Source organism: Aspergillus undulatus (assembly GCF_047715775.1).
Source record: "Aspergillus undulatus strain CBS 261.88 unplaced genomic scaffold BDV17scaffold_3, whole genome shotgun sequence".
Classification (NCBI taxonomy): Eukaryota; Fungi; Ascomycota; class Eurotiomycetes; order Eurotiales; family Aspergillaceae; genus Aspergillus; species Aspergillus undulatus.
In genome coordinates, this window is record NW_027396607.1 from 300,352 (window position 1) to 324,410 (window position 24,059).

General features: G+C 51.3%; 8 protein-coding genes across 8 annotated transcripts; 2 read left to right on the plus strand and 6 right to left on the minus strand.

Moving 5' to 3' along the window:
* Positions 1-58: 58 nt before the first annotated feature.
* On the minus strand, positions 59-2,146 carry dbp9 (ATP-dependent DNA/RNA helicase). Its single transcript, XM_073756435.1, has 4 exons — positions 1,897-2,146; positions 1,771-1,847; positions 1,221-1,699; positions 59-1,169 (listed from the first exon to the last, which is right to left on the minus strand). Exons 1-4 carry the CDS (start codon positions 2,102-2,104, stop codon positions 104-106), a joined length of 1,830 nt encoding a protein of 609 aa, XP_073620125.1. The 5' UTR covers positions 2,105-2,146; the 3' UTR covers positions 59-103.
* Positions 2,147-2,223: 77 nt separating this feature from the next.
* Positions 2,224-3,601, minus strand: BDV17DRAFT_251537 (uncharacterized protein). The gene is made up of 5 exons (XM_073756436.1): positions 3,388-3,601; positions 3,297-3,336; positions 3,201-3,241; positions 2,954-3,108; positions 2,224-2,896 (listed from the first exon to the last, which is right to left on the minus strand). Exons 1-5 carry the CDS (start codon positions 3,463-3,465, stop codon positions 2,593-2,595), a joined length of 618 nt encoding a protein of 205 aa, XP_073620126.1. The 5' UTR covers positions 3,466-3,601; the 3' UTR covers positions 2,224-2,592.
* A 1,521-nt stretch (positions 3,602-5,122) lies between these two features.
* On the plus strand, positions 5,123-7,302 carry BDV17DRAFT_106131 (uncharacterized protein). Its single transcript, XM_073753771.1, has one exon. The coding sequence runs from the start codon at positions 5,295-5,297 to the stop codon at positions 6,978-6,980; it is 1,686 nt and encodes a 561-aa protein (XP_073620127.1). The 5' UTR covers positions 5,123-5,294; the 3' UTR covers positions 6,981-7,302.
* A 1-nt stretch (position 7,303) lies between these two features.
* Positions 7,304-9,287, minus strand: BDV17DRAFT_106325 (uncharacterized protein). The gene is made up of 2 exons (XM_073753772.1): positions 9,177-9,287; positions 7,304-9,121 (listed from the first exon to the last, which is right to left on the minus strand). Exon 2 carries the CDS (start codon positions 8,724-8,726, stop codon positions 7,545-7,547), a length of 1,182 nt encoding a protein of 393 aa, XP_073620128.1. The 5' UTR covers positions 8,727-9,121; positions 9,177-9,287; the 3' UTR covers positions 7,304-7,544.
* Positions 9,288-13,023: 3,736 nt separating this feature from the next.
* Positions 13,024-14,952, plus strand: BDV17DRAFT_279073 (uncharacterized protein; the record flags this gene model as incomplete). The annotated part of the gene is made up of 5 exons (XM_073759652.1): positions 13,024-13,113; positions 13,150-13,215; positions 13,249-13,272; positions 13,306-13,531; positions 13,565-14,952. 5 exons carry the CDS (start codon positions 13,024-13,026, stop codon positions 14,950-14,952), a joined length of 1,794 nt encoding a protein of 597 aa, XP_073620129.1.
* A 1,956-nt stretch (positions 14,953-16,908) lies between these two features.
* On the minus strand, positions 16,909-19,271 carry BDV17DRAFT_279074 (putative ABC transporter; the record flags this gene model as incomplete). Its single annotated transcript, XM_073759653.1, has 8 exons — positions 16,909-17,166; positions 17,235-17,512; positions 17,577-17,730; positions 17,780-17,859; positions 17,905-18,352; positions 18,412-18,670; positions 18,735-18,975; positions 19,055-19,271. 8 exons carry the CDS (start codon positions 19,269-19,271, stop codon positions 16,909-16,911), a joined length of 1,935 nt encoding a protein of 644 aa, XP_073620130.1.
* A 987-nt stretch (positions 19,272-20,258) lies between these two features.
* BDV17DRAFT_286973 (arginine--tRNA ligase) lies at positions 20,259-22,376 on the minus strand (the record flags this gene model as incomplete). Its single annotated transcript, XM_073761055.1, has 4 exons — positions 20,259-20,280; positions 20,340-20,753; positions 20,800-22,097; positions 22,152-22,376. The coding sequence occupies 4 exons, from the start codon at positions 22,374-22,376 to the stop codon at positions 20,259-20,261; spliced, it is 1,959 nt and encodes a 652-aa protein (XP_073620131.1).
* Positions 22,377-22,737: 361 nt separating this feature from the next.
* BDV17DRAFT_251567 (uncharacterized protein) lies at positions 22,738-23,752 on the minus strand. The gene is made up of 2 exons (XM_073756437.1): positions 23,227-23,752; positions 22,738-23,172 (listed from the first exon to the last, which is right to left on the minus strand). The coding sequence occupies exons 1-2, from the start codon at positions 23,449-23,451 to the stop codon at positions 23,029-23,031; spliced, it is 369 nt and encodes a 122-aa protein (XP_073620132.1). The 5' UTR covers positions 23,452-23,752; the 3' UTR covers positions 22,738-23,028.
* Between the last annotated feature and the right edge of the window lie 307 nt (positions 23,753-24,059).

The window sequence follows — 24,059 nt, forward strand, 5'->3', positions numbered from 1 at the left end:
ACTTGATTCCTGTGCATGAAGGGAGGATATATAAAATGCAAATCCCGCTTTCCACAAACCCAACCACACACCCCGGACGCAAGCTATACTACATAGGTAGTATCTATTTCCTCCCCCGATTAAAAGTCTTCAGCGGATCCACCTTCCTCCCACCAACCTTTCCCCGTCCCCGATTCCGTTCCCTCGCCTTACGAATCCGATTCCCATCACCGCTCTTCCGAATCCCCACGTACCCCACATCCTCGTTCGAAATGCCCTTTTTGCCCTTGGCAGGCATAAGATATTCAGGAATATGCTTCAAGTGAGGCTGGATGCGCGCAGCACGGATCTCGCCATCGTGACGCAACTGCCGCAGTTCATCGGGGTTCTCTTCAAAGTGGCGCTTCAATTTCTCAGACTTCACGAGTTCCTGACGGATTTCGCGCGCTCGGGCCTCTTGGATCGCGAGGCGGGTTATACTTCTCAAAGCGTCGGACATGCGGTACCGGAAGGCGTCGACTTGGGACATATCGAAGTGGTAGGGTTTAACCTCGTGGCCGGCCTTGGACTGTTTCTTGATGATGCGTTTGAGCACGGCCTCGTCGTGTTTTGTTGTCGGGAAAGACGTGGGTTTGTGTTTTCCGTACTGGTCGGAGGGGATGACGAGGGAGAGGGCCATTCCTGTTTTGCCGCCTCGTCCCGTCCGGCCGATGCGGTGGGTGTAGGATTTTGAGGAGGTGGGGAGGTCGAAGTTTAGTACGCACGCGACGTTCTGGAAGTCGATGCCGCGGGAGATGCCGTAGTCCTTTTCTTTGGTGGTGAGTTTGCGGCGTTTGCTGGTTGATTTTGGGTCTTCTGCTTCTGCTTCGTCTTCGTCGCTTGAGGCGGGCTCCGTGGTTTCGGCGGCATCTTTGGATTTCCGTGAGGACTTTGACGAGCCGAGGACTTCTTGCTCGTCCGCGGCGATGATGATGTCGTAGACGCCCTTGTTGAATTCTTCGACGACGTGGATTCGTGAGTTGACGGGGAGTTCAGAGTTGAGGACGCAGCTCTTGATGCCGAATTGCTCGAGGAAGAGCTTCAGACGGTAACTTCGGTCAATGTCGCCGACGAAGATGATGACTTTGCCTTTGATCAGCTGCAGCTTGAAGATGACGTAAGTGAGAAGGAATTTCTCGTCTTCCGCGCATCTAGGGTTGTCGTTAGTTCATGTCAACGGTGGATCATGATGAGTTACTCACTTGACGACAAACTGACTAACTCCGGCACTGTGATCATCCTTATCCTCCAACTTCAAGATAACAGGGTTGCGACAAAATAGACCCTTCAGAGTATCTACTTCCGCGGTGAGAGTAGCACTCATGAGGAACGTTTGCACACCCCGCGGCACTGCCTTCGACAAAGCTTGGATATCATCTTCGTACCCGTACGAGAGCACCAGATCGGCCTCGTCAATGACAAAGTGTGTAAGGCTCTCGAGGGACAAAGCCGAGGTTCCAAGGTTGGCGATGACACGAGCGGGCGTGGATATAACAATGTCGGGATAATCGGCAAGCATTGATTTTTGTACCGCGTCCGAAACTCGTTGTGTAAGATTCACCGAGCGCACATCCTTTCCGCAGAATGCAACGAATGTAGTGATGACTTTCTGGACTTGCTCTGCGAGCTCTCGGGTAGGAACGAGGATGAGGCCTGTGGTCGCTTTGAGCGAACAGTCCGTCTAGAAAGCAAGGAATTAGCATGAGCTCCCTCATATAGTACTCAGATATAGCCAGTGGAAGGGTCACGAACCGCCTTCTTCTGGAGGATTGTTTGCAGAATAGGAAGGACATAGGCGGCCGTCTTGCCGGAGCCGGTCTTTGCGCGAGCTGCTTTTGTCAGTAATCTGGATGAGTAGATTGATACCACTTCCCATACCTAAAATATCCTTTCCCTCGAGGGCAAGGGGGATAGCTTTGGCTTGAACCGGCGTGGGCTTGCTGAACTTCTCTTTGACCAGGGCTTGGCGCAGTCGGGGATCGAGACTGAGGTTTTCAAAGTCTTCAGCGTCGTAGACGTCCTTCACTTTGTTCACTTCGGTAGGCTCCGGAGAGGGGACATCGTTCGCGTCTAGCTTTCGTTTCATTTTTCTGATTGTTTTGAGGAGTGCTCTGAGTAAATGGCTTCCGAATCTAAACTTTCCAGCGGAGGGAAGATTGAGTCCAGAAAATCTGTAGGGCGGTGGGATTTCCGGTGGCAGTATAATTTAGCGGCCCCCACCTGCGGCACCTCAAGCCAGAGTTACTAGATGAGGCTTAGCATTACAAGGGTCTGGGAAGTATATCGTGAATCGAGGTCAAGCGAACTAAACACTAGATTGCATTCTTTGATGTTTGGGAGATTCTGGCATTCTGATTCATCATAATAACTTGAAGTGAGAAACATTATGGGAAATAAATTCAAAAGAGACAAAAAACAGCGTATCGGATCACATGAGTAATGCATTATAGAGACCAGGACGTATTTGAGCAAACGAGGTTGACTAATTTGATGAAGAGAGCTGCCGTATTCGCTTTTCTGGCGTATCTGATGATTGGTTTAGAGCCTCACGTACGAGTAGAGTTCTGATGCCAATCATTCCAACACGAATTCTTCTGCGGCGTACTGGCGAAATCTGGCCATGGATCTAGTTGCGACCTTACCAATTGGAAGCACTTTGACATTGTGCTCCACGGTATAGATCTTGCCAAAGTTCAATCTTGACATGGGATCAAGTCGTTCTCCCTGTCTGTCTGGAGATATTTCCAGGGGCTCCTTGACCATGGGTCGCTCGTCTTCACTCGCGATTGGAGACGCACCTCTCATGTAGACAATCGCATGTTGAGCTTCGTCTATGCCTGGCTTGGCGACACCCTGACCTCCGTAAGTGTTTATGGCACTAGAAACACGATTAGCAATCGGTGAATTGAAGCGGGACTAGATTCTGGGTACCTACATGCACCATGAGCATTGTGATAGTTTTCTAACAACAACCATGCGGCGAATAGTGCTATAGATCGGCTCCCCGAAGCGGCCTATGAATTGTGGGCCCCTACTGGCAACTGTACCGGTTCCGCGGCCGTCGTTTTCATGCCACAGAACTGAGAATACCTGGGTATGGTTAGTTCTTGTGGGACAACTGAAGATCTAAGGTGCTAGGAGCAATAGCTCAATGGTTGGTAGGTTTGACAATTGGCATTTACCTTCCCGACGCTATAGAAGGAAGTCGCCTGCGTGACGTATCCTGAGTCAATTAGCTATGCTTCCTTGTCCATGATCGGAATAAGATATAGACTCACGTGGATCCAGAATGTTTTGGGATGACAAATAAACGGGATTCTTCTATTTATTAGCAGTCTTGGACCAATTCTTGCAGGAGACTTAGCCTACCCCAGGTGGAGGATGAACACTTCCTCTACCGTAGCTGGCTTGAGGCGCGGTCAATTGCGTCGGATAAGCTGCATCCATATGGTACGTGTTCGAATTGGACCGGCCAGTCCGGGGGTAATAAGGTCCATCATCCTCTTGATTGGGCCATGACTGGGATTGGGAGTAGGCGTGGCTAGGCAAGCCCGATGTATGGGTGTAATTGTAGTCTGGCGCCCTTTGCAAATCGCTGAAAATTAGCACAGGTGATATCTAAGAGGTACTCGGCGCAGACCACTCACTGGCTGGATGAATCCCAGGTCGATGGGGAGTCCTGGTGTGCGGGATACTGTGCGGGATACTGTGCGCTTCGTGGCGTGGAGCTAGCCAACATATCAGTAAAGGTATAGACAAGCTGCCTAGCTTTCAAAAACCTGTAGTACCCATCCGGATACGCCTGCTCATCATAGCCTTGGTAAGACGGTTGACGGGAACCGCTCTGACGGGCGCCTGACTTGAGGTAAGCAACTTTACTCGATAGCACGAAGGCCGCGCTTACTTCGTGAGTAGTACGGGTGTTCCCCATGGAAAGAGTCGGAGTCGTAGTCCTCATCCATGATGCCCTAAAGCATTGCCGAAGTTTTACCTTGCAGCGCGAGGGAACAAATGAGCTGAGATGTAGTTCCGCGTATCCGACCGGTTACCCAGGATGAAAGAGACATATGTTTGCGAGGAAACGATATCGCAAACTGGTCGACAAACACATGATTTATAAACAGCCCCCAGCTTGCAGATGAGTAGCGCTGTTGACTTCCCAAACAAGCACAGGATTGAGGCTCTTTCTGGAGAGGCCTTCCCCGCTTTCGAACGAAGTGACTGCATGTCCTGAGTTGTCCAACACATGACGCGAACTCGACCTCTTAGCCCGAGCATGACAATCAGCAGCTGGTCGACGACTGGCGCCAGCGGAAGGTGGTGGAGGGGAGGGAGTTGATTCTATCGGACGGTGGGAGCAAGGATGAGTGGCTCGTCGCGCTCTTGCCTGCACTAGGCCCGGGACGATCCAACCAGACGGTTTCCCCCCACGACGCGACTCCTTCCCTCCTTTCCACTTGTCAACCCGTCTGAAATCGGAATCTCGGATAGATATGGGAGCCATCTCAGTCCTGTTCCTTGGTTTGCTGCAGCCTGGCGTCATCCCCGTGATAACACTTCTGAATCTGATACTCTGGTCTGCTCGGCCCCCGTCGGCTTTTCCCGCGCGCTGCCATATACAATGGCAAACAATTTCCCCCTAGACTCACATCCTAGCTCGTAAAGGGCCTTGTACGGCCTTGCTTTGAAACTTGAATGGTTGTTTCTTCCGCCTATCATACCTTGCTTTTCACTCCGGCCTTAAAGCAAGGCAGCCAAACGATGTGTCGGATTTCAATTCTCGCGGTTACGCAGGTCGTGGCTCCTCTTTGTGCAGCGAGCAGAAAGCACTATTCGCTATTATTTATTTCTTGCAGTATTGGGTCGCCAGAATTTCAGAGAATTAGGCCGGTTTCCCGAAATGTCACCCAAGGAGCTCCTGCGACCTGCTGATTTCCACGACGTTGGGGTTTCACTCTCACCACCCGGGCACGTTAATACCTCCAAGTTGCCCGTCGCTTGCTCTGAGCCACCCCCTAAGAACCTCCTTTCTTAGTGATCTCGAGCTCACGTGAGCTCGGCCCGTATTTTTGAGACTTTATTACACCACGGCGATGGCCCCATGGGCCACCAGGGCGTCGGTACCATGGATAAATTTAAAGAGTTTGGGAGCACATTCCTGCACTGGGGTGGCCGGGCAACAAAAAGCCGCTGGGGATTGGGATGGGTAAGGCTGCTGCTCACTTGGATTTGCCCCTGCCGCCATTATATGCTTTGCCCTAGCGCCAAATGCTAACATGTCTGTGGATGCCTTACAGAGCCGCAGAAGCAGCAAGTCCGAATCAATCCTCAAGTCGGAGAACTCGCAGAATCAACCGCATTCCGGCTCCGCTGTCGCGCCGCAGCATCCACCGCTTCAACTACCTTCACCGGGGCTCACGCCTCGCCGTGATTCGCCATTCTATCATGTCAGCGCGGCTGATGCGCAGGAGGACTTTGACCAACACAACGATGGTTCCCAACAACGCTCCTCCGGCTCCGAACCTATCTCCCCGACACAAAAGCACCATATAACTCAAGAGACCGAAGGGGAGCAGGATAGATATTCGGAGCGGCACACTCCGCCCATGGAGCACGACCGTGAGAGGTTGTCAGATTCTCGTGAGGCCGAGCTTTGGAAACTCTTCGAACAGTTCGACACTCTCTCAGCAAAGCGGATTCGGCTTCGACAGTCACGTATGGCTTTGAAGTTTAAGCGCGAGGCTGAGTTGAAGCTGAGAGTCAATTTCATGAGGCACCTTAGCATTCTCTTTGCAAACCTAGATCAACCGGAGGCAGAGCGCCTTAGGGGGGAGTATGACGACCTCCAGAAAGCAACAGAAGACTATCTGAGAATGGAGAACAATTATCGCCAGGAGGAAGATGAAATGGAAGAGCATGAGTATTTGGTCAGCGTTTCCATGGAAAAATTTGAAAACCCGCTGGATAAAAGACCAGCGCCAGTTAGTCAAGCTCATACAGGACCATCAACCCCATCAATGGATGACGAGAACCCGATCCGCAAACTTCCGCGTTGTGTAATCACATACCTGTCCCGTATAGGAGATGAGCGCATACTTCAAGAACGTCTTGCGGAGCTAGAATCAGAATGGTTCTTTACAGTTGAACGTCAGGCCCAAAGACGTCACTTTAACATGACACTGGATGAAGAGTCGGAGGAGTTCCTTTCAACATTTGACGAACAATGGGCCAAGACCAGTCAAGACCTGAATAATGTCCAGATGGATGTGAGTTCTCTCCACATGCTTTGTCTGGATAAGGGCTATAGTGGGTTTGACTACGAAGACCTCTCAGCTCTCAACACTTTCCAGTACATCGGGGAACCCATCCTTCAACCGTACATGGACCCTCTGAACCTGCCACCACTAAAGCAGGCCGTATTCCTCAACGACACAGAGTCCGCAAACGAAGGTGATGAGGACCATTCAGGGCAAGATTGGGATACCCCAATGGCCCCGTTAAGGCGCCTCCAGTCGTTTCACCTCCAACAGAGTCCTTCCATGCCCTCCAAGGAACTCATCAATAAGTGGCTGCTACATAACCTTCGAATCTCGCCATTCAGCATCTGGCGTCTCCATCGCTCTTCTCTCTGGGAGCCCCTCCGCGCTCAAGGGTGGCAAGATGTCGACATCAGCTTCTTCATACTAGATGCGTGGTTCGATGATGACGCGGCGCAGGCGCCAACACCAGATAACCCGTCTCTAGACGATGAGCCTACTGTGGTCGCACTCGCTGGTGGACATGGAGGGCGCGAGCGACTGAAAAGCACCTCGCTACCTTCGTCACCAAGAGCGCCTGTGCGGAGACTCGGCCTACAGCGTTTTCGAAGCCTTGACTTTCAACCCCTTCCTACTTCTTGGTTTCCCATACCTACCGTTCGGAGTAGTCTAGCTCCTGGCCATGGGTCATTTGTGGCCATCTGACCATGTTCCCTTTTTACCATTGCTTTTCTCTCTTTCTTTTTCTTTTTTATATAAGCCCTATATAACCATCGCATAGCATCTGCGCAGGACCGCGGTTATAGAGGTTCTGTCTAATTCATTGCCTATCTTTCGGAGCTTTTTTACCTTCGTTCTTTCTACTCTATATATGCATTTGTCTTTCCTTTGTCAATTGACCTTCCCGGATTTACAACTTGTATTAGTACCCACCCTCCTGAGATTGTTATTTCTGGGTTAGTTCAACATCCACTTAGCCATGAGCGGGCTGCGGGCGTCTACATTCAGAATGGTAGTGATCCTCAATTGGATGTGTCTTTATTGTATTCACATGTGTATATTCAACTAGGTACAGTAAATAGAAGAGCTAGAGCCAGTGGTAGACGTAGCGTAATCAGGCAGATAATACAGTCCCGTTCCCATCCATATCCATTCATTCCATCGCTTCGAATTCAATATCAATAAAAAAAAGTAACATAACTCCAGATAAATCATTCTCGTGCGTGTCGTTGCAATAAAAAATAAGTCCCGATCTCATATCGTACTCAATCATGAATACCTCGTTTCCTCCCCATCACTATCACTCAAACTATCCCGTCTCCTCGACCGTGCCCCATCCCTCCGATACCCCTTGCTCAGCCCCGGAATCGGATGATGGTAGCTAATAGTCCCCAGATCCTCCTCCTCGGTCCCAACATTCGAATACTGGTACTCAGAGCGGCTCTGCTGCGAGTTAGACGAGAAGTCCAGCGGCTCGGTGTAGTGGCCTCTTGACTCGCGCTTGCGAGGGCTACTCTGGCGGGAGTGGGAGGAAGACGTTGGGGGTGCGCGACGACGTTCGCGACGGCGGTTGTGCCGGCGCGCGGAGGGCTCACGGGTCGTGCGCTCATTTGTGCTCTGGCTCATGCTGGACTCGGTGCCGGGGATGAAGGAGAAGTCGCGGCGCGAGCGGCTGTTGTTGCGGCTGTGGCGTGTAGGTTCGTAGGCGTAGTCGCGGACTTCGCTCATCTCGCTCTGGTTGTAGTGAGTTGGGGGAGCGGAGGTGTCGTAGTCGGAGCCGAAGAAGGTCCCGTCTGCCTCGCGGTTAATGCCGCCGATCTGGGCGGGTTTCTCCTTGCGGTAGGCGCGGACGTCGGCATCGGCTTCGCCCTCATATTTCTCGTGCCGGTGTTTGCGGCGGAACTTGTCGCGGAGGTTGCGCTTGCGCTTGCGCTCGGGGTCTTTCTCTGTTATTTGGGTCGCTGTCTCGTCGCTGTATGTTGGCTCGGTGTCGGCGACGGTGTAGCGGTCGCTGCCGAAAAAGCTCTTGCCGCCGGCGATACTACCTCCGCCTAACCGTGTGCTCCGAGTGGCGTAACTGAGCGTTCGTCCGTCCGGGCCCTTGCGCCGGAGGACAGTTGATTTGTATTCATCCCAATCGTTCTTCTTCCAAACGAACCCGCCGTTCTTCGCCCAGAAGAAGAACCATATCGATGCAAGGACAAGTGCCGCACCGAGAATGGCAAACAGAGCGTAGAGGCCACGCATGTTGATGCTGCTTGGATCCATGGCGCCTTCGCCGGGGTGGTATGTCTTGTCGGCTCGCGCGACAAGTTTGTGAGTTCCGTCAGCTGTTTTCGACGTGGGCGTGAGGTCGTCTGTCATATCTCGCGGGGAGTTTTGGTGGATGCCGTTGAGAATGGATCGACCAAGAATGCTGGGGAGCCACCCCGCACGCTGGACTGGAGGCATGGTTGATTTGTAGAGCTGTCAAGAGCACGCAGCCCAAGACGAGTCTCTGCCTCAATTACAGCAGACCCAGGGTTCGGTATGTAGAGATTCAAGGGCCGTACGTAGGTGGGTGTTGCACAATGTTGTTCGTTATCTCGATTCAGGTGGATCCGTACTCTGTATACTTCAATCGAGCCGAAGCGACAGTGCAGTCCGAGACATAGGATTGTCCGAATATAGGTCAGTAAGTGATGAACAACAAGTCAAGAATGTCAAGTCAAGACAAGATGTTGTCAAAAGAGAAAATGCAGTCAGAGAGGATCGGGTTCCAGCCCGAAAATGCGGTGGTTGGCGAAATGGAGAGGCTGGGACACTGACGCTCTTTTGTTTGGGTGCAGCCGTGGCCGGGGTAACTGCTGACTCATCCATATTAACTCGAGCGCTAACCCCATACGGATCTACATTACTCACCCCACAAATTGTATGAGTATATATGTAGCTTTTATTTTGACTTAAGGTCTTGAGTGTCTACTTCACATTTACTTCCCCGGTGAATAGCCGAGTCAGTGTATTAGGTTCTCCCGGCTCTGCTGAGTTTGGCAAGAAGCTTGATCGCTATCGAGTCCACAAGGACCAGGTCTCGTACGAGTGCCGCATCGATATGACTAAAATTGAACAATTGTCTGGTCCGGAGTATGTGCTCCGGAGAAAGATGCATTAACAGAGTAGGATGGATCAGAATCCATGAGTGAACAGCATTATGCGACATCGGGCAGGTTGCACTGCGTTCGTATTAAGCTTAGCTCGGAGGCATCAGCACTCGGCAAGCCTCAGCGACGATCTTGTGAGGCAGAACCCTACTCCGCAGCGCAGAAAAACACAACTGAGCTTTGACAAAGATCAAGATAAGCAGATCGAGCTTAGAATCTGACAAAGCTGAACGTTAGATAAGTTGACCAACTCAGCACGAGCAATCTAAGGCTTGTCCCGTTCAGCGATGCGGGAGACCGCAGAAAAGTAGGCCCTTGTGCGACATATAGCTCTGTTATTGTCGCACTTGTAGGATTGGCAATATTGCATGTTGTTGAGATGGTGTCGAGTGGCAATATTACTACCGAGGAGCAGACTGGCAGGCAAATACTACCGACCCGTGACTCACATCGACACCTGTTTGGTGGGTATTGGGCAGGAATTGGTGTGCATGGGATGAACGCAGGATCATGGGGCAAGCTCGATGCTCAAGCACGGAGGACGCGGAACGAGAGGAAAGACAGGCTCTCATTGAGTTTTTGATATCCTGATCTGCCATGGCATGATAGATAAATCGATTGTTGAGCGAAAGTGAGGTAAAGACACAGCGTAGAGTCAATTCTCAGCCTCAGAGGTGCCAATGGAGTGGTGGGATAGACGCTAGCAATCTTCCTTTTGCTTCTAAGTTGCAATAAGCTGCCCCGCTAGAGTCTGGACAGATGCGTTGGAGTCTCGAGATCATGTTGAACTCAGAAGAGGAGGGCCTGACATGACTCACTCACAGAATTACAACGAAGACGCTGCTAAAGATCTGGTCGTGAGTCTGCGCCTCCGCGAGGCGGAAAAAAAGAAATATGCATTGTCTGAGAGGCTGTCATCAGAGACTCAGAAACAACACGGAGCAAAGGTCGGCGTGTACTTCAACCGGAGCCAAGCATTTCTTGCCAGTCGCAGGCGAATAATGCGATTCGGGAGGAAATTTTCTAGCGTTCTTCTCTTCTTCTATGGGGTTCCCTTCACCGAAATCTCCTCCACTTCAGGTCTGCAGCTTCAACACTGTGGAGGCGATGTTATTGGGCCGCAACTGTTGGTCATGCATTAGCAGTATCTTTGGGCAGCCAGCGGAATGCGCGAATTGTTACAAGTCCGGTATTGTTCGTTTGTTGACGGAGCAAAAGCCATGATTATTGTTGAGTTGAGGGAGAGATCATTGTGCGAAAAGTGAAAACAGAGGTTGAGGTTGAGGTTAAGGTGTTGTCTGGAAGTAAAACGGAGGCAGTTCCATGGTTTGTTCCATCCCCGATCCACGTCCGATTCTGTTGATCTGGCGGGGTTATACTCCGTATTTCCACGCCCTCCACTATCTCCACCAGGGCGCTCTAAGCGGTATATCTATACGAATTGAACAACGCTTGGTCATTCGACTTCGATAACGTTCATAGATCTTGCAGCTGTGCACTTGCAATATACTTGCAGTCATTTCTCCGAGAACTCCTGGGGATGCGGTTTCCTTGCATGAGCAGAAACTTTGTTCTCGGATTATGTGCGGAGTATACGAGAAGTATATCTCAATGCTTGACTAGGTAGTAGCCTTTTCTACTGTGGAGTTACGGTACCTACCGTACGAGGTATACTCCATACCTTTTGTAGCTGCCAATATCCAGCGATCTTGGCTTTAGAAGCGAGCGAGTGGAAGATGAACATTTAGACTTTCCTATCTTCGCTGAAATCCTCACATGCTCGGATTATACTCTGTAAGCCGGAGCACGAGCCGTTGTGTAGAGTTTCACAGCCTCCATAGAGTTCTCTCTTCCGAGTAGAGAGTCAGCAGCTGGCCTGAATCTGAGATATCACCGTCTCACAAAATCATGCAAGACTATGCTCCAGATGATCCGTTTGGTGACAAGTATGTTGATCTAGTTGGTGAGCCCGGGAGTGTTTTATGCTTGATACCATGAAGCTTGAGGCTGTGCTCCATCCGAGTGCCCTTCAAAGCTCGAGGAAGCCGCCAGAGTACAGTATACCGCGCAGGAGTCTGCGACGGCAAAGTCCCTGTCAGATGTTGGTGGAGTAATGCCACACCCCCTTCCGGTATCGACCACGACCTTCCGGGATACTCATCGTGAAGAATGTCGGCACCTGTCATGCTGAGCCATCCATCAATAGGTGATGCAATTGAGTGCCTTCTGCCTGCTGCGAAATAGATGCCTGGATGAGACTCGGACTGATTCGGCCACGACTGAGGGAGGTATATATAGCAGGACGCAAGTGATCCGGGCGGCCAGCGAAACATACAAGATGGAACGATCAGATGGCACAGCTAGCGGCAGATCAGGCAGCGTTTCGGCAACAGCCACTGCTCTGGTCCCCACCTGAACTGTCGCTTTTCCGACTTTCTTCGAGCACTGCTGGATAAAAACTGAGCGTAATTCGTCATCGCAGCGTGAAGACGTCTGAGGTCTCCGAAAAAAAGGAAGCAGCAAGGGAGAGATAGAAAAAGATCCTCCCGGCTGAGCAGCAGCAGGAAAAAAAAAATATTAAGGTCATTATTACTCCGGCGTTGGGTTGCGACGACTTAAAACTCGCGGTCTGCGCGTGCCCATTTCCGCCTCGCATTTTCTTCGCTCTTCCCCTCTTCTCACCACTCATAGTCACCACCCACACTCCTCGCCTCTATCAGTCGTGTCCTTCGCAGCCTGATCGCTCTCTTCTCGTCTGCTCGCATTCTTCCTTCCTCCCCATCTCCACACTGATCCCCACCTGGCCCTGTCCGCTGTCTTCGTCAGGCCCAGATCCAGTCACTGTCCCCCAATACCCCTCCAACCGTCGTCGGTTACACGCTGCTTGACTGCATTCACACCCTGCTGCAGCCAGTCGACTTTTTCCTCTTTCAGCCCTCCACTCACCGTCTGCCAGCCGAGTCTGCAGAGCAAGCGTGCTTCTTCGCCTTTCCTGCCGCTTCGTTTGATTGTTGGTGGATGCGTTCCTGTCCTGTCTGTTCGCTCTCGCCCGAATCCTCTTACCACCCACTTCGTCGCTAGTTATACGCCAAACTTTGTTGACCATACACCTCACTTTTTTCGATGGAGAAACTGCTATCTATGGACGACTCTGAATCCACTGTTCATCGCTGACACAACGATCTAGACGCCGTCGCCAAATACACCTGGCTACTATTCTGCGCCGGTGGACTTTCTGCCTTGCGATTCTCCCTATAGAGTGGATTTCCTGGACTCAACCAGGAAGGGGGAGAAAGCACCAAGTGGGAAGGGACAACACTATCGTTGGGAAGAAGAGAAAAAAAAAAAAAAAAAAAAAAAAAAAAAAAAAAAAAAGGAAAAAAAAAAAAAAAAAAAAAAAAAAAAAAAAAAAGAGGATCGAAGAGGAGGAAAATTTTTCTTTGACTCATTTCCATGAGGAGCAGCAGCACTAGCTGCTGTGAGTGACCAAAAACCCCCCAAGCCCTGTCGGGTCAACACGTTTCACGTCATCCACAGTGCCTTCACCAAAGCCAGCCCCCCCTCCCGCCTGGGGACCCAATTCGGGCCTTGGCCGCCGCCAAAAAGCCATGTCGAGGAAAACTCCTCACGCTGCCTTCGTCGAGGAATATGATGAGGACGCCCATATCAGCCTTCCGGAAACTCGACAAGTTGCCAACGTCACTGCAAAACGCTCCAAGTCCGACTTGAGGAAGTTGGCCAGGGAGCCTTTCGTCGAGGCTGCCAGTGATTCAGGCTACTCTAGCCGCACGGCTGCCACTGTTAACAGCACCCAATCTGCCCCGTCAGGCCAGAGGCCCCCTCCTGTGCCTCTTAAAGTCGACACCTCCCACAAAAGGGCTGATCTTGAGCGAGTTCGCTCAAGAACGAAAGAAAGGCCTCGGGACCGTAGCGCCCGGCCAACCCGCGACGATAAAATGCACGCCGGGCCTTTGTCGGCTGGTTATCCTCCAGCTCACATTCCGCGATCTCCGTCAAGGCCTCAGAGACTCGAGCGTACTTATACCCGGAACTATCCGAGCAGCTATTGGGACGCTGAACGGGGTGTCTATCATGCATCAACTCCGGTTGAACCCCGTCAGAGAGAGTACCGATACCACTCCTCTCAAGAGTCCTCCTACGATTATCCTCCGCCTTCGCCCCAGACACCACGTTATCATCCTTCGGCCGTCGTCCAGGTGTCACACAGTAGTCGCCCACCCGGTCGGCCTACTCGGTCGAATTCATACCACGCGAACAACCGGCCAGTGAGCTACCATGGGATGATGCCGCCGATGAATGGGATAATGTACGGCTCGTCTCCACGGTACGATCATGGTCCTCCTCTATCCTCGTCAGCCTACCTCAACTCGCAAGCGTACCCTCCTGCTCCGTCGCTCTATTCCCAACAGTCATCCTACTATGGTTTCCCCGACGCTACAAGCCCACCAGACCACCATGACCGCTCATTATCTCGACCTAGAGAACAGCATCGGTCACGCCGACCGTCCGTCTTCGAACCACCCGCAATTGACTATATTACATCCGAGGAAGAAGAGGAGGAGGAAGAGGAAGAAGATGTGGAGGAAGAACCAATGGAACCTACCCCACCACCTCCACCGCCCGGTCCGCCCCGTCAAGCACGGGCACGGCGTCAGTCCGTTTCCCAAGACCGTGGTGAAGAGGACTACTATCGATCAATGCCACCGCCACCGGTCAAGTACCGCGCCCCGCCACAAATCATCCAGAAACGACCCGATCTACCTCGCAAGTCGGCGACTACCTCTATCATGTCTGAGCGACGCCCTTCACGATCACTTGACATGAGCGATCTTCGGGACGTTCTTCCTGAGTATGGCTACCGGGGTTCAAGCGGAGGGACTGTGATTCCAGAGCGCAACCGAAGTCTTCGCGAGGGCAGACGCCCCTCTGTCTACCACGATTCGGGCAGATCTGCTGCCCGAATTGCCGTGGAGAACTCTACTCGTCGGCGCCGGCCCACGATGTATGACCTGCCCCCCTCGCCGGGTGCTGAACTTGAGGAGAAGCAGCGGGATGTGGAGGAATACCAGGCCTCACATTCTGGCAAGAGTGTGGCTGCCCCCATGACTATAAGTGATGCTATCATGAAGGCCAAGGCAAGCTCCCAGCACGGAAGTGACAGCGGAAGCCAGAAGAGCCGATCAGCCAGCAGCCGCGGCAGCGGCAGCGATGCTCGTACTCGCTCTGCTAGTGGTGCGTTGACCACGACTCGGGCTGAAGATAACGATGACATCGTCATGACGATCAACGGAGTCACTATGAGCTTCACGCAAGAGTCTGTCGGAGGCAAGCGCATCAACATGCGGACTGGCCAGACGGGGGCTGTTGAGTTGAACATCGAAGGAGGAAAACGTCCGAAGAAGTATCTGGCAAACGGTTCCGACTACACAACTACGAGCAGCAACTCCAGAAAGGAGCGCAAGTCCGACCGCGCCAGCCGCCGCTCCAGTCGGTCAACCTACGGTGGCCGCTTCTAGTCGCAGCAGCACCCAGCTCATCGTCCGATAAACACCCCCTAAGGAAACCAGTGAAAGATGAGATAAGCGGAAGGTCCTTGTGTTGTTGGAGTAGCCGGTAGTACTGGAGGGTCTACATCTCAGGACGAAAAAAAAAAGCAGGAAACTGTGCGATCCTTCAGTGGTCGCTTGTTGCCTGGTCTTCACTCCCGATCAGGACCCTGTCCGGAAAATCAGCGAAAATATGACCAAGTGGACGACCTATTATGTTGTCGAAGTATCTGGTATTCCTTGGATGGGGCGTGTTTTTGGTCAAGCGAGCAGGGAATGGCGCGACAGACACGCTCTTCATTTCAGTTCTCCGTCTTCCTTCATCTTTATCTTTGGGAACAGCAAAAGTTTGATTATTTTGGTTGGGTACACAAAAGACTGGCTTTGGAATGGGAGGTCTCCTCGATTTCTTTTCTGACATCGACTCGAACGAACCAACGGGTTTCAACATAACGTCTGTCATGGTTCAGCATGACTGTATGCCTTTTGATGACCTGCACGATTCACGTTACGCCTGATGTTAGCTGATGTCCATCTCATATTATGTTTATGAAAATGTTTGATGTTTATGTCCATGTGTTATGCCATCTTATACGCCCGATACACCTGCATCTGCCTGTATAATTTTCTTCTGGAAGCCAACTTGTTTCTTCATCGTTTGTTTGCGTTTTTCATGGTTGCAGCATTGAAGAAATGAGGCAGGATTTTGGAGGAAAATATACCCCTGTTTCGTTTATGTTTATTGTTCTGATCCTGATTAGCAATTGCATCCCCTTCTATTTTACATTCTAGCTTCTGCTTCCGTCCTTCTGCTTCTACTTATTAACTTCCCTGCCTGCATCGTCTTGCCTCCGTTGCCTTGCGTCGCTTTGCGTTGCTTGCCTAGATACCTTGTATGTAGTTGTTGACTGACTAAGCCTGCTCTGGTCACTGGTGGACCTTGTCCGACGATGCTTCACCCGTCATGTACTTTTTATCCTCGCCTCGATCTTTCCTGTCTGTCCCCTACCTATGTTTATTATTGACGACATAACCTGTTCATCTATACATTCAGCACCTGTGAGCGGTACATACATCCATATTCGTCGCTAGATAGGCCCCCAATAACCCAAGCCAATTCTTCTTTGGCATACGTATTTGGCTTGTTCCTCGTGACGAGGCTATCGTCGACCTTAAAGTTGGCTACCTAGTCATCAGTTTGGCCAAAACATTCATCATATAAGTGAGTGATTCATGAGCCATCAGATAAGTGGTTAGGTAGTCATTCCCTACCTCATTAAGGTGTTGCTCCTTCCTCCCTGTTGTAGCTACCTCCAGCTCTGGACGCTCCTTTCCCCAGCCTACCTGACTATTAATTAGTAGGGGAGGCCGTTCCTTCTTGAACAACAGGAACTGGAGAGTGATCGTGCCTTCTTTATCTCTGCGACTGGGGCTAATCGCTGCTTCCTTCCGTGAAATTGGATGGTGAGCGGTCGTGCCTCCCTTAATGGCCGGGAGATGGTCGCTCCTTCCCTATGTATGCACCCAACATGATGGCCGTGCCTTCCTTGAGCGATGTCCAGATCGTGCTTTCCCTACTGACGTCCACGGGTATGAAGATCGCTCTTTCCTTATCAAGGTAGGTAGTTGATTGGTCGTTTCTTCCGTACAGGGAGAGCGGCGCCTTCCTCGACTTGGATAGGCCAGTCGCGCCCTTCCCCGAGACATTGCCCTCCAGGACTAATTAGACTTCGGCGTTGACGTAGCTAGTAAACTCTTATATAATTAAGCAGAGCTAGCAAGTGCTATATAGTAGAAATTCCCTTCCGGTGCAGAGTTATATATTCAATCTAAGCACAATAAATCCCCAGTATCAACCGAGCATCATCCAACAATGTATACCACGCCTTGGGTCGCCCCGTCTATATATATCAATCGAAGAGAACATTAGGACCTTCTCAAAACCATAACCAGGAAGCCAAGCAGTCTATACCCGGCAATGATACCTATCAGAATTCCAACCCACTGTCCTGTCTTACCCGTGCTATACCCGTACGCGTCGAGCACGCCCGTCCCGGCAATCTCGCAGTTTGGTGCAAGATCGGTCATATACATGCAGTTGCAGTCAGAAGACCCAGGAACGCGTTCGCAGGCATATTTCCGCTCAGCGAACTCGTTAACCATCATTCCCTGAAAAACATATGCCTATTACACCTCCATTAGATATCGTTGCCATAGAAACAAAAAACCGAACGAAGAGAAGAGGAACATACCTGATAATCGATGTAGTGAAAAACATACTCCCAAAATGGGTTGAGGATGTTCGGAGCCACTAGAAAGCCACCAACACACATCCAAAGCCCGTTCGCGAATGCAACGAGCGCAAGAGCGATAACAAAGTTTGGAAATAGAGACGTCACGAGCACAACAAGGGACTCGGCTGCTACCAGGTCAAGGAAGAGCCACATTACCCAGGTGAAAAAGGCGGACGCAGTGGGGCGGAAGTTGGCGAGAAAGTAGGTTATTAGTGAGGTTAGGGTTGAGATGAGGACTTTTGAGGATGTTGTCAGTTTAATGTAGAAAGAAGGTACTCGGTTTGCAAGTGAAGGACGTACAAAGGAACGGAAGACCAATGATGAAGTTTGATATCAAGAATGGGAGGGCGCCGTAAAGACCATTCGCTCGCTCTTTGGTGAAGGTTGCTCGGTCTTCGAGAAAGGCAGGGACGTAGGCGACGGCCATGAAACTCATGAATGCTGAGCCGAAGAACTGGAGGGTAATTAGCTGACTGTGGTCAAGTGTAAGGGTTGATTCGTACTATTGCATTAACAAATGGCTGAATGTATTCTTGTTTCGTATCGAGCCGGAGCCAGACGGTTCCCATCATGATTGCCAGGCCTGAGCGAGTAAGCATCTTTCTTCTGACTGGACGCGCTGACATACCGATATACATGACTACACGAATCCCATACGCCACAATATCACGATAACTTTTGATGAACAGCCGATGTAGCAGTGACGCCGTTATGCTAAACAACCCAGGCCTGCCGGCCTCGTCGACCATAACCGTGTCGCTACCTTTGTCAGCGAGCTGAGAACTTTGCCGCGCAAGCTGACTCCTCTCTGGAGATCCGACCCACGCAGTCTGTATCTTTTCGGCATCACTTTTCACAGAAGGCTTGTCGGCTAAAAAGTCTGGACTGACGATGTCAAGAATAAACTCGGCGGGGTTGGTCTGAGGCGGGACAGGGTATCCGATACTACCGAAATATGACGGAACCTCCCTGACAGGACCATAGTAGCAGGTCTTGCCGCCGGAGAGGAGCAGTAATTTATCGAAGAGCTGAAATGTGGCCGTGGACGGTTGATGGATACTTGCTATAATGATGAGCTTCGCGGGTCAGCAACCCTAAACTGATCGCTGAATAGGTAAACAAAGGCGCGACCCACATTATTAGCCCTAGCCAGCTTCTTGACATGTGACATAACCTCGTAGCTCGCCGTTGAGTCTAGTCCGCTCGTAGGCTCATCCATAAACAGTATCTTGGGACAAGTAATAAGCTGACTTGCGACGCTAACCCGCCTCTTCTGCCCGCCGCTGATGCCCTTGCGTATCGGGGTCCCAACTAGCGTAGATGTCTGGTTCTGAATACCGAACGCCTCAAGGAGAGTTCTGATGCGCTGCGCTCGCTCAGATTCGCTGACGAATCTAACCAACAACCTCGTCAGTCCTTCGCTCATGGGGGTGTATCAAGCAGAGAAACTGGTCATACCGCGGCAATGACAAATCTGCGGCAAACTTCAACGTCTCCTGCACCGTGAGCGACCCGATGAGCGCATCCTCCTGCTCAACATAAGACGTGATCTTCCCAAATGTCGCGTTCTCGATCTCTCCGCCGTTTACATAGCAGTGTCCAGCTGATTTAGCTCCAGATGAAGCGGCGCGACGCGCAAGGACGTTAAGAAGCGTAGTCTTGCCGCAGCCTGACGGGCCCATAAGCGCGAGTAACTCGCCTAAGCAGTGTTAGGTATATAGCGCCCGTTTTGACGCGCTTTCCCGTTTGCGCAGGTTTATGGAGACTAATCAACGCACCTTGCTGCACGCTCCCATTGATTCCGTCGATTAGGTTCCGAAATTGCTTGCTTTGTCGGTCCTTCACTGTGACAGCGATGTTGTTCCAGGAGAAACTCCGGACAGAGCGATTCATCAGAAACTGATCGACGTCGTTCCGCTCCAGGTCAATGTCGAGGTTGTTGGCGCGAGTACAGGTGTTGGACCCGTCGCCGTCGCTGGAGGAACTGTACGCCATGATCTGGTGGTTCTTGAGCGAGGCACAAGAATGAGGGAACGATAGTCTCAAGAGTAATAATTCAACAGGATATACAATGGTGTGCTTGCTTCATTGAAGAATGAACTGCCGCCCTGTTGGTAAACTGGACTTGAGAACCCGCAGGGAACAGGCTGGTCTATTTTATCGGTCGTGTAACGGGGACCGGGGGCCCCTCTGACAGAAGGAAAAAAATAGTAAACGGCGACATGGCTGAAAGCTGGGGCCAAGTCGTGAGTCAGAAGATCCAATCGACAAGGGAGGAGTGCGAGTGAGCAAGCAGCTGAAGGAAGAGCAAGAACAAACGAAGGATTGGGATGGTCCCCGATCTAGAGCCTCAGGCAACAACCCTATGTGGGAGTCCCCGTCCCCGACTCCACCAGCTCTGCTGTAAAGACGCCGTTAGAATGGATCCTGCTCTCCAGTTTCCATGCTCCTTCTCGAATCTCGATTTCCGATGGTCAATTACGTCTTCCATGTTACGAGGCACTTTTAATTCTCCGACTCGTGCGAGTCAGATCTATGTTTGGCAGCGCGCGGCATTTCTCACCGTCAGTGTTACCTCAGCGAGTTGACAGACACAAGAATGAACTAGGATTCTGGTTAGATTCGAAAATGGCGAAGATAGAATTGACTTGGGTATCGCTGTCTTTTCCTTCGGTGTATTTGGCCCCAATTTCTTTTTCTTATGAGCGGGGGAACGGCCAATGATTTGGTACATGGCTTGCGGCATGCATCAGACTAACGCTTTAGCGGACGCCGTGCTCGGGCTTTGACTACGTTCGCCGTTGATAATGCGAACCAGGGTAACCTGTGGGTGCAACGGGCAGTGGGCATGAACTGTCCATTTTCCTGCCCAAACTCCTGGATTCGTCGGGTACGTCTACTAATTTGATTGGGTGTCAAGAGAGTCGAGAAAATTTGTATTCCGCTCTAGAAAACTTGAGATTGGATATTTCGCTTCATATTTTAGAGTTTGTGTCGTATTTCACTTACATCCTAGAGGTCATGTTAGCAAGGTCCCTTACATGGATTTTAAACACAACTTACCGGTTGACGGGGCTAAGACCAAGAATGCGCATGCCGTTATGCAGGACCTGCCGGGCAGACTCGTACAGAGCCAAGCGGGCCTTCTTGACCTCTGGCTCGCTACCGACGACCTTAAGGACGTCGTAGCTAGAGCTTAGAGCGTGGGTCATACGGAAGAGGTAGGTGATGATAGTGGTGGGCTCCAGGGTCTTGGTGGTATTCATCACAACGTCCGGCCATTGTGAAAGCAGACGGACCAGGTCGGTGGCGTGCGGTTCCGTTAAGAGATCGAGGTTAGCGGCCGGGAGCTCCTCAACAGGAATCTGTGCCTTGCGGACGATGGAGCAGAGACGGGCGTGGGCGTATTGGAGGTAAGGGCCAGTGTCTCCTTCGAAAGAGGTCATGGCATCGAGGTTAAAGTCGTAGCCGTTGATACTGTGCGAGTTAGATAATGGCATCGAGCGGACTGTAGTATACATACCGCTTTCCAGACATATCCTGCACCATGACAGAGGTGATACCCAGAATATCAGCAGTCTCCTCCGGGTTTTCGATCTGCTCGTACTTCTCGGTGTTCTTCTTCATGACTTCGTGCATCTTGTCGGCAACATCACGCAAGATATCATCCAAGAACTTGACGGTACCCTTACGAGTACTCATTCCACGGACCATGCCGAAGTTAATGTGCTGGCAACGACTGGCGAGATCCTTGTAGCCCATGAGCTCTGTAATCTTGAACAGTTGGGCCAAGTGGAGATCCTGCTGAGAGGCAACAACGTAGATCATCTTGTCGAAGTGGTACTCTTCCTCACGCTCAAGGATGGCACCGATATCACGAGTCAAATAGAGAGGCGTGCCGTCCTTTCTGACAATGATAGCCTTTCCAAGCTTCTTGGCTCCGTGCTTGGTGAAGTCGACAATAACCGCACCCTCGGACTGTTCGGAGACGCCGCTCTTCTCCAATTGTTCGTTGGCTGTAGTCATACTCTCCTGCTTAATTTGGGACTCGCCAGAGTAAACATCAAAGTCGATATTCAGACGGGCATATGTCTCCCGGTACTTGGTGATACTGAGATCACGGAATCGGCGCCAGAGCGCCAGAGCATCGGGGTCACCGTCTTCCATGTTCTTGAAGTAGCGACGAGCCTTCTCGTCTTCACTGACATCGGCCAGCTTCGCAAGTTCCTGCTCCTGCTCAGTAACGTCCTCGCCCTTCTCCTTCTTCGACTTGATCTGCTCCTTGAGCTCCTTGATAGGACCCTCCTGCTCCGACACAATGCCGTTGATCTTGACATAGACGTCAAACAAGTGGCTGATAGGATTCTGCAGCAGCTTCTCCTCATCACCGAACTTCTTGTATCCGTTCGCAAGCAAACCGTACTGCTTACCCCAGTCACCAAGATAGTTCATCTTTGTGACATCCCATCCGACAACAGTATACAGGTTGGCCAAGAAACCACCAATAATAGTACTCCGCAAGTGTCCAGCATGGAAGGGCTTCGCGATGTTAGGCGATGAAAACTCGACGATGATCTTTTTCCGGCCTTTCGTGGGGTCCTTGGGATCGCGCAGACCCTGGTTGCCATTTGTTCCGTACGCGGCCTGTTCCTTGAGGATTCGCCCGACGACGGTCTTTGTGAGTTTGTTGGCACTGAAGAAGAATTTGAGATGGGGCCCATCGGGAACGGGGGGGTTGACGAGGTCGGATTCGGGGAACTTCTCGGCGAGTTCGACGGCGAGTTCTTGCGGCTTCTTTCCCTTGATTTGCAGCGCGGCCACCTAACAGAGTTCAGTATCACCAATTCCACAAGAATAATATCAGCCATCGCGTACCGGAAGCGCAAGGTCACCTTTGTCTAAAGTGTTTGTCCATGCCAGGCGGCTGTAGATCTTCTCCGTGTCAATGCCCGTCGCGGCGCCCAGAGTCTCCGCAATGTGTTCCCTGTAGATGTCTACGGGGTTCAACGACGGGTAGCAGTTGGGGAACTTGGAGTCATCCGAGCTGGTCTGCAGGGAAAGCGACTCAACCGCCGCAGTGAGGGGTGTAGCAGACGCCATGTCCCAAGCTACGTGCCTGTTCGTAGCGGATGTCGAAAAGTCGAGACGAGAGGGATTAAATTGGCGAAGCGGATAAGAACAATGCTTTGAGATGGCAGAATGATTTAGGGGACGATAAGGCAGGATAGTTCTGCAGAGGATGGTGGAAAATCGCTGAGCCCCGCTAACCAGACCGCGACCCATAGAGGGGGATTGTGAGCTCCTCACAGGAGGGGAACTTTTTTTTCTTCCAATGACTCAAGGCCGGCAGTTTCCCTGCCTCATCACACTCTGCTCGGGCGGTGAGTGTGTTAGGTGGAACACGTGCCCCATCGTCGGCCCTAACCCGCCATATCTCTGACACGTCGATGAGACAACGCAAATTTGGTCTGAAGCTGAAGGAACACTTCAAGCGCATCATCTAAGAACCTAGTTGGTATCCAAGAACCTGATCTCTCGAGATGGCTCTTAATAAATTATTCCTCGCACTGGAACGACGTAGTTCGTCGCTTCACACGCCTTCAACCTCTCGTTCTCTACAAGAAATCTGCACCTTTTAATGAAAGGAATCGAGGCCGCTTGGTTCCAAGAGACCAAGGCCAGATTGAGGGCCCATATGGCTCGCCGCCTCTACCTCAGTCCAGCTGAACAGAGTCAATCAGACGAAGTGTTCCTAGACAGCATTCCTGAAGATGACCTGCCCCGGCTCAAAGCGTCGAATATGAGTCTGCGAGATCTCCAAGATATCTTCGGCCTTTTCCGTCAGACCGCCAATTTTGTGTTGACGAGAGCTCTCTGCCACTGCCCCTTGAGCTAGGTGTGTTACTCCGCCGCTAGTCGAGTCCCTTCCCTAATACTGACATTGTCATAGACAAAGAAACCGAAAATGACCTGGAAATGCTGAGACCGGATTCAAAAGGGGAAGCAAAGTACCGTTCATGACTAGCAAGATGTACTTAGGTTGTCTCAGAGAGGAGTATCTCGCTCTCGCTTCTGGCCCCAACCCGCCCGAGTATCTCCCCAGCTTCACCCTCAAAACGCACCTGGAGCTCGTGGTTACCCATAAAGGCGTCAAAAAGGTTGTAACAGGGAACATGGACTATACGATCAGTTACGCGGCCGATTAAACCGCCGCAGGGGTAGTGGTTCTAGAAGTCAAAGGCTTGACGATTATGGGCGTGGGCGAAGTGCGTTGTTTGGCCCACATGGGTAAATATATACATCTACTCCACGCGCTTCAACACTTAATTGATTGACTCGAATTATAGCAATGATCCATACGATACGGAGCCAGTGTAATTACGAGAATGCAGTTATATACGGCGTTGTGTTTTGCGGCCGCGATTATCAATTTCTCAGGATAGATAATTATACTAAGATAAAAACCTGCGCTTCCTACTCTGACCCATAGTACTGTTCACCAATCATGCTGAACCTTCAACTGGCAGTATTGCACATGAAGGGCGCACACGAAGTGGAACTGCAATACCAAACATGAAATCTATACAATGCTGCGGTATATCATGAGGAAAGCGGCGACACTGCCCCCGGGCATATCAACACAGCTTTCGGAAAACTCCGACCAACGCATTCCGACTCGACCTGTGGTATACCATCTGAGGTTTGGTAGCTACCATAGCAATGAGAACAATGGTGACGGTGACTGAGCTTCTCGCCAGTTCCTGTTTCGTGGTACGGGAAAAG